At 49.5% G+C, this 16170-nt stretch overlaps 1 protein-coding gene across 1 annotated transcript in view; it reads left to right on the top strand.

The window, feature by feature from the left end:
* The first annotated feature begins 509 nt into the window (after positions 1 to 509).
* The window catches only part of LOC134416636 (nuclear receptor coactivator 1-like), a 68531-nt gene continuing 52870 nt past the window's right edge, over positions 510 to 16170 (top strand). Inside the window, exons 1-2 of the mRNA XM_063153392.1 lie at positions 510 to 611; positions 15670 to 15774. Coding sequence (XP_063009462.1) covers positions 15689 to 15774 — 86 coding nt within the window. The 5' untranslated portion in view covers positions 510 to 611; positions 15670 to 15688. The remainder of the gene's footprint in view (positions 612 to 15669; positions 15775 to 16170) is intronic.

Genomic DNA, 16170 nt, shown 5'->3' with positions numbered 1-16170 from the left:
GTAATTTTCTCAAATTTTCAAGATTTCCTTGATTTTTCCCAGTATTTCCTCAGGTTTTCTTGGAATTTCTTCCAATTTTCTGCAATTTTCCTCAGGTTTTCCCAAATTTCCTCAAATTTCCCAAAATTTCCTCAAGTTTTCCTGCATTTTCTCCAAATTTCCTCAGATTTTTAAAAATTTCCTGGAATTTTCCCAGAATTTCCCAGATTTTTTTCCATAATTTCCTGAAAATTTTCCCCGTTTCCCTCACAGTTTTTTCCGGGACTTCACAGATTTTTCTGGATTTTGTGAATAATTATTTTAAAATAATTTAAATGTAATTAATTCAATTGTCCAGGATTTTTTTTCCTCACTTTTCCATCCAGAACGATCAAAAATTTCCTTGGAATTCTTTGGGATTCAGACCAACCCATCCACAGAAAAATCCCCAAAATTCCATCAGAAATTCCTAAAAAAATCCCAAAATTTTCACAATAATCCAAAATAATCCAAATTTTTTTCTCTCTGCAGGATTTGGGAACTGAAATTCCCATGGAATTCCCGAGGTTTTAGGGTTTTCCTGGAGAATCCCGGACTTCCCATGAGCCGTCCCTCCCCTCCACCATTCCCAGGTGAGTTTGAAGCTTTTTCCTCGGAATTTTGGGGTTTTTTGGGGATCAAATATTTGGGAATTGTTGGCAGAAAAAAAATTCTTGGAATCTTCCCCATTTTTGGAGGATTTTCCAAGGATTTTTGGGGAATTTTCCAAGGATTTTTGGGGAGTTTTCCAAAGAAATTTTGGGTTTTCCAAGGATTTTTTGGGGATTTTCCAAGGATTTTTTTGGGATTTCCCAGGGATTTTTTGGAGGTTTTACAAAGAATTTTTGGGATTTCCCGGGGAGTTTTTGGGGAATTTCTAAAGAATTTTGAGGATTTTCCAAGGGGATTTATTTGGGAATTTCCAAGGATTTTTGGGGATTTTTGAAGGTTTTTTTTTTCAGTTTTCCAAGGGTTTTTATTGGGTTTCCCAAACAATTTTTGGGATTTCCCAAACAATTTGTTTACTTTTGTTTTGCATTCTCAATTTCATTCTATTTTATCCCTGTGTAACTTCATTTAGTTTTGTTTCATTTCATTCTGTATTTTTCGAGCTTTCTCGTTAACTTTCTTCGTAATTTTTAAATTTTCTTTTTGCGTTTCAGAAATTTTTTCTTTTTTTTAAAATTCTGTATTTTATTTTATTTAACGTTTTATTTTGTCAGAGTTTAAATTTGGTTCTCTTCCATCTTATTTGATTTTATTGTATTTTGCTTCCATTTGGTTCCGTTCCATTGAGTTCCGTTGGGTTGGGTTTGGTTCCGTTGGGTTCCGTTAGGTTGGGTTGGGTTCCATTGGGTTCCGTTGGGTTCCGTTGGGTTCCGTTGGGTTCCGTTGGGTTCTGTTGGGTTGGGTTCCATTGGGTTGGGCTGGTTGGCTTCCGTTGGATTCTGTTGCGTTGGGTTTGGTTCCGTTGGGTTGGGTTTGGTTCCGTTGGGTTCCGTTGAGTTCCATTGGGTTCCGTTGGGTTGGGTTGGGTTCCGTTGGGTTCTGTTGGGTTTGGTTCCGTTGGGTTGGGCTGGTTGGGTTCTATTGAGTTCCGTTGGGTTGGGTTTGGTTCCGTTGGGTTTGGTTCCGTTGGGTTCCATGGAGTTCCGTTGGGTTTGGTTGGGTTCCGTTGGGTTCCATTGGGTTCCGTTGGGTTCCATTGGGTTCCGTTGGGTTCCATTGGGTTGGGTTAGGTTCCGTTGGGTTCTGTTGGGTTCCGTTGGGTTCTGTTTGGTTGGGCTGCTTGGGTTTGGCTGGTTGGGTTCTGTTGGATTCCGTTGGGTTGGGCTGGTTGGGTTCTGTTGGGTTGGGTTTGATTCTGTTGGGTCGGGTTTGGTTTCGTTGAGTTTGGTTCCATTGGGTTCTGTTGGGTCGGGTTTGGTTCCGTTGGGTTCCGTTGGGTTGGGTTTGGTTTTGGTGGGTTGCGTTGGATTCCATTGGGTTGGGTTGGGTTTGGTTCCATTGGGTTTCGTTGGGTTGAGTTGGGTTCTGTTAGGTTCCGTTGGGTTGGGTTGGGTTGGGTTGGGTTTTGTTGGTTGGGTTTGGTTCCTCTGGGTTCTCTTGGGTTTGGTTCTGTTCCATTCAGTTGGGTTTGGTTCTGCTCCATTCCATTGGCTTGGGTTCCATTGGGTTCTGTTGGGTTTGTATCCATTGGGTTCCATTGGGTTGGGTTTGGTTCCGTTGGGTTCCGTTGGGTTGGGTTCCATTGGGTTGGGTTGGGTTCCATTGCATTCAGTTGGGTCTGGTTGTGTTGTGTTGGGTTTGGTTCCGTTGGGTTCTGTTGGGATTGGTTCTGTTGGGTTGGGTTTGGTTCTGTTGGGTTCCGTGGGATTGATTCCGTTGGGTTGGGTTCCATTGCATTCAGTTGGGTTTGGTTCTGTTGGGTTGGGTTTGGTTCTGTTGGGTTCTGTTGGGATTGGTTCCGTTGGGTTGGGTTTGGTTCTGTTGAGTTCTGTTGGGATTGGTTCCGTTGGGTTGGGTTCCATTGCATTCAGTTGGGTTTGGTTCCGTTCAGTTGGGTTGGTTTGGTTCTGTCGGGTTGGGTGGGGTTGGATTTGATTCTGTTGCGTTCTGTTGGGTTCCGTCAGGTTCTGTTGGGTTCCGTTGGGTTTGGTTCCATTGGGTTCCTTTGGGTTCCATTGGGTTCCGTTCAGTTGGGTTGGGTTTGGTTCCATTGGGTTGGGTTGGGTTCCATTGCGTTCCATTCAGTTGGATTTGGTTGGGTTTGGTTTGGTTCCGTTGGGTTGGGTTTGGTTCTGTTGGGTTGGGTTTGGTTCTGTTGGGTTGGGTTCCGTTGGGTTGTGTTCCATTGGGTTCCATTGGGTTGGATTGGATTTGGTTCCGTTGAGTTGGGTTGGGTTTGGTTCTCTTGGGTTGGATTGGATTTGGTTCTGTTGGGTTGGGTTTGGAGGTGTTGGGTTGCGTTGGGTTGGGTTTGGTTCCGTTTGGTTTGGTTCCATGGGGTTGGATTTGGTTCCGTTGGGTTCCGTTGGGTTGCGTTGGGTTCCGTTGGTTTGAGTTCCATTGGATTCCATTGGGTTTCGTTCTGTTGGGTTGGGTTTGGTTCCGTTGGGTTCCGTTGGGTTCCGTTGGGTTGCGTTGGGTTGCGTTGGGTTCCGTTGGGTTGCGTTTGGTTCCGTTGGTTTGAGTTCCATTGGATTCCATTGGGTTTTGTTCTGTTGGGTTTGGTTTGGTTCCGTTGGGTTGGGTTTGGTTCCGTTGGGTTCCGTTGGGTTCCGTTGGGTTGCGTTGGGTTCCGTTGGTTTGAGTTCCATTGGATTCCATTGGGTTTCGTTCTGTTGGGTTTGGTTTGGTTCCGTTGGGTTGGGTTTGGTTCCGTTGGGTTCCGTTGGGTTGGGTTTTCTTTGGTTGGGTTTTGTTCTGTTGGGTTCCATTGGGTTTGGTTCCATTGGGTTGGCTTTGGTTCTGTTGTGTTCCGTTGGGTTGGGTTCCGTTGCATTCAGTTGAGTTTGGTTCCGTTGGGTTGGGTTTGGTTCTGTTGGGTTCCATTGGGTTGCGTTTGGTTCTGTTGGGTTCTGTTGGGTTGCGTTTGGTTCTGTTGGGTTCCGTTGGGTTGGGTTTGGTTCTGTTGGGTTCTGTTGGGTTCCGTTGGGTTGTGTTGGGTTCCATTGCGTTCCGTTGCGTAGGGTTGGGTTTGGTTCCGTTGGGTTGGGTTTGGTTCTATTGCATTCAGTTGGGTTGGGTTTGGTTTGTTTCCATTGGGTTCTGTTTAGTTGGATTGGATTTGGTTCCATTGGGTTGGGTTTGGTTCCGTTGCATTCAGTTGGGTTTGGTTCTGTTGGGTTCCGTTGGGTTGGGTTTGGTTCCATTGGGTTCCATTGGGTTTGATTTGGTTCCGTTGGGTTCCGTTGGGTTGGGTTTGGTTCCATTGGGTTCCATTGGGTTTGATTTGGTTCCGTTGGGTTCCATTGGGTTGGGTTTGGTTCCGTTGGGTTTGGTTTGGTTTGGTTCCGTTGGGTTCCGTCGGTTTAGGTTCCATTGGGTTTGCTTCTGTTGGGTTCCATTGGGTTGGGTTTGGTTCCGTTGCATTCAGTTGGGTTTGGTTCCGTTGGGTTCCATTGGGTTTGGTTTGGTTCTGTTGGGTTCCATTGGGTTTGGTTTGGTTCCGTTGGGTTCCATTGGGTTGGGTTTGGTTGGGTTGGGTTCCGTTGGGTTGGGTTTGGTTCCATTGGGTTCCGTTGGGTTGGGTTTGGTTCCATTGGGTTCCATTGGGTTTGATTTGGTTCCATTGGGTTTCGTTGGGTTGGGTTTGGAGTTGCTTCTGTTGGGTTGGGTTGGGTTTTGTCGGGCTGGGTTGGATTTGGTTCTGTTGGGTTCGGTTCCATTGGGTTCCCTTGGCTTCCGTTTAGTTGGGTTGGGTTTGGTTCCATTGGGTTCTCTTGGGTTCTGTTGGGTTGGGTTCCGTTGGGTTGGGTTGGGATGGGTTCTGTTGGGTTGGGTTCTATTGGGTTCCGTTCAGTTGGGTTGGGTTTGGTTCCGTTGCGTTCCATTGGGTTGAGTTTGGTTCTGTCGGGTTCCATGAGGTTGGGTTGGGTTTGGTTCTGTCGGACTGCATTTGGTTCTGTTGGGTTGGGTTGGTTTTGGTTCCATTGGGTTTGGTTGGGTTGGGTTGTTTTCAATTCTTTTTGGTTCTGTTCAGTTCCATTCAGTTCCGTTGGGTTTGGTTGGGTTGGGTTGGGTTCTGTTCAATTCTCTTGGGTTGGGTTGGGTTGGGTTCTGTTCAATTCCATTGGGTTGGGTTGGGTTGGGTTGGGTTGGGTTCTGTTCAATTCTCTTGGGTTGGGTTGGGTTGGGTTCAATTCCATTGGGTTGGGTTGGGTTGGGTTCAATTCCCTTGGGTTGGGTTGGGTTGGGTTGGGTTCTGTTCAATTCCATTGGGTTGGGTTGGGTTGGGTTCTGTTGCGTTCTGTTCATTCCGTTGGGTTGTGTTCACTTGGGTTTGGTTCCTTGGGTTGTGTTCTGTTGGGTTGGGTTGGGTTGGGTTCAATTCCATTGGGTTGGGTTGGGTCGGGTTCTGTTCAATTCCATTGGGTTGGGTTGGGTTGGGTTCTGTTGCGTTCTGTTCATTCCGTTGGGTTGTGTTCACTTGGGTTTGGTTCCTTGGGCTGTGTTCTGTTGGGTTGGGTTGGGTTGGGTTGTGTTCAGTTGGGTTTGGTTCGGTTGTCTTTGGTCCCGTTGGGTTTTGTTCGGTTCCATCCGGTTCTGTTTGGCTCTGTTCGGTTGGGTCGGGTTCGGTTCCGTTGGGTTCTCTCCGGTTCGGTTGTTTTCAGTTCTGTTCAGTTCCGTTGTGTTCCTGTTGGGTTCTGTACGGTTGTGTTCAGTTCCTTTGGGTTGGGTTTGTTTCCGTTGGGTTCTGTCCGGTTCCGTTGTTTTTAGTTCCGTTCAGTTCCGTTGTGTTCCCGTTGGGTTCTGTAGGGTTGGGTTCAGTTCCTTTGGGTTGGGTTCGGTTCCGTTGGGTTCAGTTGGGTTCTGTTGGGTTGGGTTCCATGGGGTTGGGTTCCAGTGGGTTCCGTTGGGTTCTGTAGGGTTGGGTTCAGTTCCTTTGGGTTGGGTTCGGTTCCGTTGGGTTCTGTCCGGTTCCGTTGTTTTTAGTTCCGTTCAGTTCCGTTGTGTTCCCGTTGGGTTCTGTAGGGTTGGGTTCAGTTCCTTTGGGTTGGGTTTGGTTCCGTTGGGTTCTGTTGGATTCGGTTCTGTTGGGTTGTGTTGGGTTTGGTTGTTCTCCGTCCCGCTTGGTTCTGTTGTGTTCCTGTTCGGTTCTGTTTGGGTTGGGGTGGGTTCTGTTGGATTAGGTTGGGTTGGGTTTGGTTCCGTTGGGTTCTCTTTGGTTCCGTTGGCTTCCATTGGGTTTGGTTCCGTTGAGTTGGGTTGGACTGAGTTGGGTTTGGTTCCATTGGGTTGGGTTCCATTGGGTTCTGTTGGGTTCGGTTCCGTTGGGTTGGGTTCCATTGCATTCAGTTGGTTTTGGTTCCGTTGGGTTGGGTTTGGTTCTGTTGGGTTGAGATTGGTTCTGTTGTGTTCTGTTGGGTTTGGTTCCATTGGGTTCTGTTGGGTTGGGTTCCGTTGAGTTCAGTTGGGTTTGGTTCCATTGAGTTCAGTTGGGTTTGGATTTGTTCAGTTCTGGTGGATCCTGTTTGGTTCCATTGGGTTTGGTTCTGTTGGGTTTGGTTCTGTTGGGTTCAGTTGGGTTTGGTTGGGTTGTTTTCAGTTGGGTTCCGTTCTGTTGGGTTGACTTTTGCTCCATTGGGTTCTGTTGGGTTCACTTGGGTTGGGTTTGGTTCTGTTGGGCTCTGTTGGGTTTGGTTTGGTTGTTTTCAGTTCTGTTCCCTTCTGTCGTGTTCCTGTTCGGTTCTGTTGGGTTGGATTCAGTTCCGTTTGGTTCATTTGGGTTGGGTTCTGTTGGGTTTAGTTGGATTGGGTTGGTTTCATTGGGTTCAGTTGGGTTGGGTTTGGTTCTGTTGGGTTCAGTTGGGTTTGGTTTGGTTGTTTTCAGTTCTGTTCCCTTCTGTCGTGTTCCTGTTCGGTTCTGTTGGGTTGGATTCAGTTCCGTTTGGTTCGTTTGGGTTGGGTTCCGTTGGGTTCAGTTGGGTTGGGTTGGTTCCATTTGGTTCAGTTGGGTTGGGTTTGGTTCTGTTGGGTTCAGTTGGGTTTGGATTTGTTCAGTTCCGGTGGGTTCTGTTTGGTTCCATTGGGTTGGGTTCTGTTTGGTTGGGTTGGGATCATTTGGGTTTGGTTCTGTTGGGCTCTGTTGGGTTTGGTTTGGTTGTTTCCAGTTCTGTTCCATTCTGTCGTGTTCCTGTTCGGTTCTGTTGGGTTGGATTCAGGTCCATTGGGTTCAGTTGGGTTGGGTTGGGTTCCGTTGGGTTCAGTTGGGTTGGGTTGGTTCCATTTGGTTCAGTTGGGTTGGGTTTGGTTCCGTTGGGTTCAGTTGGGTTTGGATTTGTTCAGTTCCGGTGGGTTCTGTTTGGTTCCATTGGGTTGGGTTCTGTTGGGTTGGGTTGGATTCAGTTGGGTTTGGTTCCGTTGGGTTCAGCTGGGTTTGGTTGGGTTGTTTTCAGTTGGGTTCCGTTCTGTTGGGTTGACTTTTGCTCCATTGGGTTCTGTTGGGTTTGGTTCCGTTGGGTTCACTTGGGTTGGGTTTGGTTCTGATGGGTTGCGTTGGGTTTGGTTTGGTTGTTTCAGTTCTGTTCCATTCTGTCGCGTTCCGTTCGGTTCATTTGGGTTGGGTTGGGTTCTGTTGGGTTCTGTTGGGTTGGGTTCTGTTGGGTTCACTTGGGTTGGGTTTGGTTCTGTTGGGCTCTGTTGGGTTTGGTTTGGTTGTTTCCAGTTCTGTTCCATTCTGTCGCGTTCCTGTTCGGTTCTGTTGGGTTGGATTCAGTTCCGTTTGGTTCGTTTGGGTTGGGTTCTGTTGGGTTCAGTTGGATTGGGTTGGTTTCATTGGGTTCAGTTGGGTTGGGTTTGGTTCTGTTGGGTTCAGTTGGGTTTGGTTCTGTTGGGTTCAGTTGGGTTTGGTTCCGTTGGGTTCAGTTGGGTTTGGATTTGTTCAGTTCTGGTGGGTTCTGTTTGGTTCCATTGGGTTGGGTTCTGTTGGGTTGGGTTGGTTCCATTGGGTTTGGTTCCGTTGGGTTCAGTTGGGTTGGGTTGGGTTGTTTTCAGTTGGGTTCCGTTCTGTTGGGTTGACTTTTGCTCCATTGGGTTCTGTTGGGTTTGGTTCCGTTGGGTTCACTTGGGTTTGGATTTGTTCGGTTCCGGTGGATTCTGTTTGGTTCCATTGGGTTGGGTTCTGTTGGGTTCAGTTGGGTTCGGTTGGGTTTGGTTCTGTTGTTTTCAGTTGGGTTGGGTTTAGTTGGGTTGGGTTGGGTTCAGTTGGGTTGGGTTGGGTTCTGTTGGGTTGGGTTGGGTTCAGTTGGGTTTGGTTCTGTTGTTTTCAGTTGGGTTCCGTTCGGTTCCGTTCCCTTGGGTTCTTTTTGGGTCCGTTTTGTTCCGCGGGGTTGGGTTCGGTTGCGTTTGGTTCCGTTGGGTTGGGTTGTTCTCAGTTTCATTTGGTTCCCTTTGGTTCTGTTTGGTCCGGTTCCTTTGGGTTGGGTTTGGGTCCCTGGGTCTGATTCTGTTGGGTTCCATTGGGTTGGGTTTGGTTCTGTTGGGTTCTGTTGGATTTGATTGTTTGCCTCAGTTGGGTTTGGTTCCGTTGGGTTTGGTTCGGTTCTGTTTGGTTCCATCGCGTTGCGTTGGGTTGGGTTTGGCTCCGTTTCGTTCCATTTGGTTCTCTTGGGTTCAGTTGGGTTTGGTTCTGTTGGGTTCTGTTGGGTTGGGTTTGGTTCTGTTGGGTTCCGTTGGGTTGGGTTTGGTTCTTTTTCGTTCAATTTGGTTCTCTTGGGTTCAGTTGGGTTTGGTTCTGTTGGGTTCATTTGGGTTGGATTTGGTTCTGTTGGGTTCTGTTGGGTTGGGTTTGGTTCCATTGGGTTCCATTGGGTTTGGTTCTGTTGGGTTCCATTGGTTGGATTTTGTTCCATTGGGTTCGGTTGGGTTTGGTTCTGTTGGGTTCCGTTGGGTTGGGTTTGGCTCTTTTTCGTGCAATTTGGTTCTCTTGGGTTCAGTTGGGTTTGGTTCTGTTCAGTTCGGTTGGGTTTGGTTCTGTTTGGTTCCGTTGGGTTGGGTTTGGTTCCGTGTGGTTCCGTTGGATCCTTTTGGGTCGGGTTTGGTTCTGTTCAGTTCTGTCGGGTTCCGTCGGTTTAAGCTCCGTTGGGTTTGGTTCCGTTGGGTTCCATTGAGTTGGGCTCCTTTGGGTTGGTTGGGTTCTGTTGGGTTTGGTTCCGTTGGGTTGGGTTCCATTGAGTTGCGTTGGGTTTGGTTCTGTTTGGTTCTGTTTGGATCCGTTGGGTTGGGTTCTGTTCGTTCTGCTGCCTTGGGCTGAGTTGGTTTGGTTCCGTTGGGTTCCATTGGGTTGGGTTCTGTTGGGTTCGGTTGGGTTTGGTTGGGTTCTGTTTGGTTGTGTTGGGTTCTGTTTGGTTCTGTTGGGTTCTGTTTGGTTCTGTTTGGTTGTGTTCAGTTCTGTTTGGTTGGGTTGTTTCCAGTTCCATTCAGTTCTGTTGGGTTCCATTTGGTTCTGCTCGGTTCCGTTGGGTTCTGTTGGGTTGGGTTTGGTTCCACTGGACTGGGTTGCGTTGAGTTTGGCTCCGCTTCGTTCTGTTGGGTTCTGTTGGGTTCCGTTGGGTTCTTTTGGGTTCAGTTTGGATGTTTTCGGCTCCATCTGGTTCTGTTGGGTTCTGTTGGGCTCTGTTGGGTTCCGTTGGGTTCTGTTGGGTTTCGTTGGGCTCTGTTGGGTTCCGTTGGGTTCTGTTGGGTTCAGTTTGGATGCTTTCGGTTCCATCCGGTTCTGTTGGGTTCCGTTCAGTTTTGTTGGGTTGGATTGGCTTGGATTTGGTTTCGTTTGGTTCCGTTGGCTTGGATTGGGTTGGGTTCTGTTGGGTTTGGTTCTGTTTGGTTCTGCTTGGTTGGGCTGGGTTTGGTTCCGTTTGGTTCCGTTGGGTTCTGTTGGGTTTGGTTCCGTTTGGTTCCGTTGGGTTCTGTTGGGTTTGGTTTGGTTCTGTTGGGTTCTGTTTGGTTCTCATCGGTTCGGTGAGGTTCTGCTGGGTTCAGTTCTGTTGGGTTTGGTTCCGTTGAGTTGGGTTTGGTTCTGTTGGGTTGGGTTTGGTTCCGTTTGGTTCCGTTGAGTTGGGTTTGGTTCCGTTTGGTTCCGTTGAGTTGGGTTTGGCTCCGTTGAGTTGGGTTTGGTTCCGTTTGGTTCTCTTAAGTTGGGTTTGGTTCCATTTGGTTCCGTTGAGATGGGTTTGGTTCCGTTGAGTTGGGTTTGGTTCCATTTGGTTCCGTTGAGTTGGGTTTGGCTCCGTTGAGTTGGGTTTGGTTCTGTTGAGTTGGGTTTGGTTCCGTTTGGTTCCGTTGAGTTGGGTTTGGCTCCGTTGAGTTGGGTTTGGCTCCGTTGAGTTGGGTTTGGTTCCGTTGAGTTGGGTTTGGTTCCGTTGGGTTGGGTTTGGTTCCGTTGAGTTGGGTTTGGTTCCATTTGGTTCCGTTGAGTTGGGTTTGGCTCCGTTGAGTTGGGTTTGGTTCCATTTGGTTCCGTTGAGTTGGGTTTGGCTCCGTTGAGTTGGGTTTGGTTCCGTTTGGTTCTGTTGAGTTGGGTTTGGTTCCGTTTGGTTCCGTTTGGCTCTCTTGTTTTGGGTTGTGTTCGGTGCCTTCCCCGTTGTTCCCTCAGTGCCGGTTCCCGGTGCTCCGGCTCCTCCCTCGGGCCAACCCAACGGGAATGGGGACGGGAACGGGGATGGGAATGGGAACGGGAACGGGAATGGGGATGGGGATGGGAACGGGAATGGGAATGGGAATGGGAATGGGAACAGGAACGGGAACGGGAACGGGAACGGGAATGGGAACAGGAATGGGGACGGGAACGGGAACGGGAATGGGGACGGGAACGGGAACGGGAATGGGGATGGGAACAGGAATGGGAACGGGAATGGGAATGGGAACGGGAACGGGGACGGGAACGGGAAAGGGAACGGGGACGGGGATGGGGATGGGGATGGGGATGGGAACGGGAACGGGAACGGGAACGGGGATGGGAATGGGAACGGGAATGGGAACGGGAACGGGAACGGGAACGGGAACGGGGATGGGAATGGGAACGGGAATGGGAACGGGAACGGGAATGGGTATGGGAACGGGAACGGGAACGGGAATGGGAACGGGAATGGGGACGGGAACGGGAATGGGAATGGGAACGGGGACGGGAACGGGAATGGGAATGGGAACGGGGACGGGAACGGGAATGGGAATGGGAACAGGAATGGGAACGGGAATGGGAACGGGAATGGGAACGGGAACGGGAACGGGAACGGGAACCGGAATGGGAATGGGAACGGGAATGGGAATGGGAATGGGAACGGGAACGGGAATGGGAATGGGAATGGGAACGGGAACAGGAATGGGAACGGGAATGGGAATGGGAACGGGAATGGGAACGGGAATGGGAATGGGAACGGGGATGAGAATGGGAACGGGAATGGGAATGGGAATGGGAACGGGAATGGGAACGGGAATGGGAACGGGAATGGGAACGGGAATGGGAACGGGGATGGGAATGGGAACGGGGATGGGAATGGCTCTGTGCCGGGAATGGGAACAGGAATGGGAACAGCTCCGTGCTGGGAACAGGAACAGCTCTGTGCCGGGAATGGGAACGGGAATGGGAACGGCTCCGTGCTGGGAACGGGAACGGCTCTGTTGTAGGAATGGCTCGGGAACGGGAACGGGAACAGGAACAACTCCATGCTGGGAACGGGAACAGGAATGGGAATGGCTCTGTGCTGGGAACGGGAACGGGAACAGCTCTGTGCTGGGAACCGGAATGGGAATGGGAACGGGAACGGGAATGGGAACAGGAATGCTCTGTGCTGGGAATGAGAACAGGAATGGCTCTGTGCTGGGAATGGGAACGGGAATGGGAAGGGGTCCGTGCTGGGAACAGGAATGGCTCTGTGCTGGGAATGGGAACAGGAACGGGCACGGCTCCGTAACAGGAACGGGAACAGCTCCGTGATGGGAACAGGAACAGGAACAGGAATGGGAACGGGAATGGGAACGGTTCTGTGCTGGGAACGGGAACGGGAACGGGAAAAGGAACGGGAACAGGAATGGGAATGGGAACGGCTCTGTGCTGGGAACGGGAACGGGAATGGGAAGGGGTCCGTGCTGGGAACAGGAATGGCTCTGTGCTGGGAATGGGAACAGGAACGGGAACGGCTCCGTAACAGGAACGGGAACAGCTCCGTGCTGGGAACGGGAACGGGAACGGGAGCAGGAACAGGAACGGGAACGGGAACGGGAACGGGAACAGCTCTGTGCTGGGAACGGGAACAGGAACGGGAGCAGGAACGGGAATGGGAACGGGAGCGGTTCTGTGCTGGGAACAGGAATGGGAACGGGAGCGGCTCCGTCTCGGCAATGGGAACGGCTCCGTGCTGGGAGCAGGAACAGCTCCACACCGGGAATGGGAACGGGAGCGGGAGCGGTTCTGTGCTGAGCGTGGAAACGGGAACGGCTCAGTGCTGGGAACGGGAATGGGAACGGGAACAGGAACGGGAACGGCTCAGTGCTGGGAATGGGAACAGGAACGGGAACAGGAACGGGAACCAGAGCAGTTCCCTGCTGGGAACAGGGACAGTTCCGTGCCGGGAGTCCCAAATCCTTGGCAATGTCGGGAATGTCAAATCCCCGGGAATCCCAAACCCTTTGGAATCCTGGGAACCTGAAACCCTTGGGAGTACCAGGAATCCCAAATCCCCGGGAATCCCAAATCCTTGGGAATCTGAAACCCTTGGGAGTACCAGGAATCCCAAATCCCCGGGAATCCCAAATCCTTGGGAACCTGAAACCCTTGGGAGTACCAGGAATCCCAAATCCCCGGGAATCCCAAATCCTTGGGAACCTGAAACCCTTGGGAGTACCAGGAATCCCAAATCCCCAGGAATCCCAAATCCTTGGGAACCTGAAACCCTTGGGAGTACCAGGAATCCCAAATCCCCGGGAATCCCAAATCCTTGGGAACCTGAAACCCTTGGGAGTACCAGGAATCCCAAATCCCCGAGAATCCCAAATCCTTGGGAATCTGAAATCTCTGGGAATCCCAAATGTCTGGGTGCATTTGGAATCCTAAATCATTTCGAGTCCCCAAAATCCTGGGGAATCCCTAAAACCCACGGGAATCTGAAGCCTGGGAATGTTGGGAATCTCAAATCCCTGAGAATCCAGGGAATCCTGAACCCCCGGGAACCTGAAATTCCTGGGAATCCTGGGAACTGAAAATACCTTGGGAATATCAGAAATCACAAATCTCTGGGAATTCAAAATCCCATGGGAATATTGGGAATCCCAAATCCCCGAAAATCCCAGGAATCTGAAATTCATGGGAGTACTGCAAATCCCAAATCCCTGGGAATCCCAAATCCCTGGGAATCCCAAATCCTTGGGAATCCCAGGAACCCCAAACACCCTGGAATCCCCTCCCAGCTCCTCCTGTTCCCTTGGCAATCCCAAATTCCCGAGGAATTCCATTTTCCTGTTTTTTTCCCCCAAATTCCTGAGGAAATCCTTTTCCCTGTGCAATCCCAAATTCCTGAGGAATTCCCTTTTCCTGTTGTTCCCCCCAAATTTCCAAGGAAATCCCTTTTCCCTGTGCTATCCCAAATTTCTTTTTCCCGTTGTTTTCCCCCAAATTCCTGAGGAAATCCCAAATTCCTGAGGAATTCCCTTTTCCCATTGTTCCCCCCAAATTCCTGAGGAATTCCCTTTTCCCTGGGCAATCCCAAATTCCCTTTTGCCATTGTTTTCCCCCAAATTCTTGAGGAAATCCCAAATTCCCTTTTCCTGTTGTTTTCCCCCAAATTCCCTTTTCCCGTTATTCCCCTAAATTCCATTTTCCCGTTGTTTCTCCTCAAATTCCCAAGGAAATCCCAAATTCCCTTTTCCCGTTATTTCCCCCAAATTCCCTTTTCCCGTTGTCCCCCCCAAATACCCTTTGGTTTCCCGTTGTTCCCCCAAATTCCTGAGGAAATCCCAAATCCCCCAAATTCCCTTTTCCCATTATTTCCCCCAAATTCCCTTTGGTTTCCCGTTGTTTCCCTCAAATTCCCGAGGAAATCCCAAATTCCCCAAATTCCCTTTTCCCGTCATTCCCCCAAATTCCCCGGGCAATCCCAAATCCCCCAAATTCCCTTTGGTTTCCCGTTGTTCCCCCAAATTCCCGGGGAAATCCCAAATCCCCCAAATCCCCGTTGGTTTCCCGTTATTCCCCCGGAATTCCCTTTGGTTTCCCGTTGTTCTCCCAAATTCCTGAGGAAATCCCAAATCCCCCAAATTTCCTTTTCCCGTTATTCCCCCCCAAATTCCCTTTTCCCGGTTTTTCTCCCCAAATTCCCTTTTCACGTTATTTCCCCCCCCCCAAATTCCCTTTTCCCATTGTTTCCCCCAAATTCCCAAGGAAATCCTGAATTCCCCAAATTCCCTTTTCCCGTTGTTTCATCTCAAATTCCCAAGGAATTCCCAAATTCCCTTTTCCCGTTATTCCCCCCAAATTCCCTGGGCAATCCCAAATTCCCTTTTCCTGTGGTTTTCCCCCACATTCCCCGGGCAATCCCAAATTACCTTTTCCATTATTTCCCCCCAAATTCCCTTTTCCCCTTTGTTTCCCCCAAATTCCCGGGGAAATCCCAAATCCCCCAAATTCCCTTTGGTTTCCCGTTGTGCCCCCAAATTCCCGTTATTGTTCCCCAAATTCCCCAAATTCCCGTTGGTTTCCCGTTGTTCCCCCCAAATTCCCTTTTCCCGTTGTTTCCCCCAAATTCCCGGGCAAATCCCAAATTCCCCAAATTCCCTTTGCTTTCCCGTTGTTCCCCCAAATTCCCTTTGGTTTCCTGTTATTTTTTCCCCAAATTCACTTTGGGTTCCCATTGTTCCCCCCAAATTCCCTTTTCCTGTTGTTTTTTCCCAAATTCCCCAGGCAATCCCAAATCCCCCAAATTCCCTTTTCCCGTTGTTTTCCCCAAATTCCTGGGGAAATCCCAAATTCCCCAAATTCCCTTTTCCCGTGGTTTCCCCCAAATTCCCTTTCCCCGTTGTTTCTCCTCAAATTCCCAAGGGAATCCCAAATTTCCTTTTCCCGTTATTCCCCAAAATTCCCTTTTCCTGTTGTTTCCCCCAAATTCCCTGGGCAATCCCAAATTCCCTTTTCCCGTTGCTTTTCCCCAAATTCCCTTTTCCCGTTGTTCCCCCAAATTCCCTTTGCTTTCCCGTTGTTTCCCCCAAATTCCTGGGGAAATCCCAAATTCCCCAAATTCCCGTTGTTCCTCCAAATTCCCGTTGGTTTCCCGTTGTCCCCCCAAGTTCCCGTTGGTTTCCCGTTGTTCCCCCAAATTCCCGTTATTTTTCCCCAAATTCCCTTTGGTTTCCCGTTGTTTTTCCCCAAATTCCCGTTATTTTTCCCCAAATTCCCCTTGGTTTCCCGTTGGTTTCCCATTGGTTTCCCTTTGTCCCCCAAATTCCCGTTATTTTTCCCCAAGTTCCCTTTGGTTTCCCGTTGTTCCCCCAAATTCCCGTTATTTTTCCCCAAATTCCCTTTGGTTTCCCGTTGGTTTCTCGTTGTTCCCCCCAAATTCCCTTTTCCCTTTGTTTCCCCCAAATTCCCGGGCAAATCCCAAATTCCCCAAATTCCCTTTGGTTTCCCATTGTCTCCCCCAAATTCCCGTTGGTTTCCCGTTGTTCCCCAAATTCCCGTTATTTTTCCCCAAATTCCCGTTGGTTTCCCGTTGTTCCCCCAAATTCCCGTTATTTTTCCCCAAATTCCCGTTGGTTTCCCATTGGTTTCCCTTTGTCCCCCAAATTCCCGTTATTTTTCCCCAAGTTCCCTTTGGTTTCCCGTTGTTCCCCCAAATTCCCATTATTTTTCCCCAAATTCCCTTTGGTTTCCCGTTGGTTTCCCGTTATTTTTCCCCAAATTCCCGTGATTTTTCCCCAAAAAGTTGCCGTTGTTCCCCGCAGGAGCTGCGTAGGCGGCACCATGAGCGGCCTCGGGGACGGTGCCGGGGACGCCGCCGGCGCCGAGAGCCGCAAGCGCCGAGCGTCGCCCTGCGAGCCCCCGCACAGGTAACCCACGGCCCGGGAACCGCCCGCGCTTTGGGGGAAATACGGGCAAGTTTGGCAAAAAAATCGGGGAAAAATCGGGGAACATTCTGAGGAAATACGGGGAAAAAATCAGGAGAAAATTCGGGGAAAATTCAGGGGAATTTTGGGAAAAAAAGGAGGAACAAAATTGGAAAATATTGGAAAAAATTGGGAAAAATTTGAGAGAAATTTAGGAAAAAATCGGGAGAAAATTCGCGGAAAATTCAGGGGAATTTTGGGAAAAAAGGAGAAAAAATTGGAAAAAATTGGAAAAAATCGGGGTAAATTTGGGAAAAATTGGGAAAAATTTGAGAGAAATTTAGGAAAAATCAGGAGAAAATTTGGGGAAAATTCAGGGAAATTTTGGGAAAAAAAGGA

This window comes from Melospiza melodia, chromosome 3 (genome assembly GCF_035770615.1).
Source record: "Melospiza melodia melodia isolate bMelMel2 chromosome 3, bMelMel2.pri, whole genome shotgun sequence".
Taxonomy (NCBI): domain Eukaryota; kingdom Metazoa; phylum Chordata; class Aves; order Passeriformes; family Passerellidae; genus Melospiza; species Melospiza melodia.
Note: the sequence above shows the minus strand (reverse complement) of the source record. Positions and strands in the feature narration are given on the sequence as shown.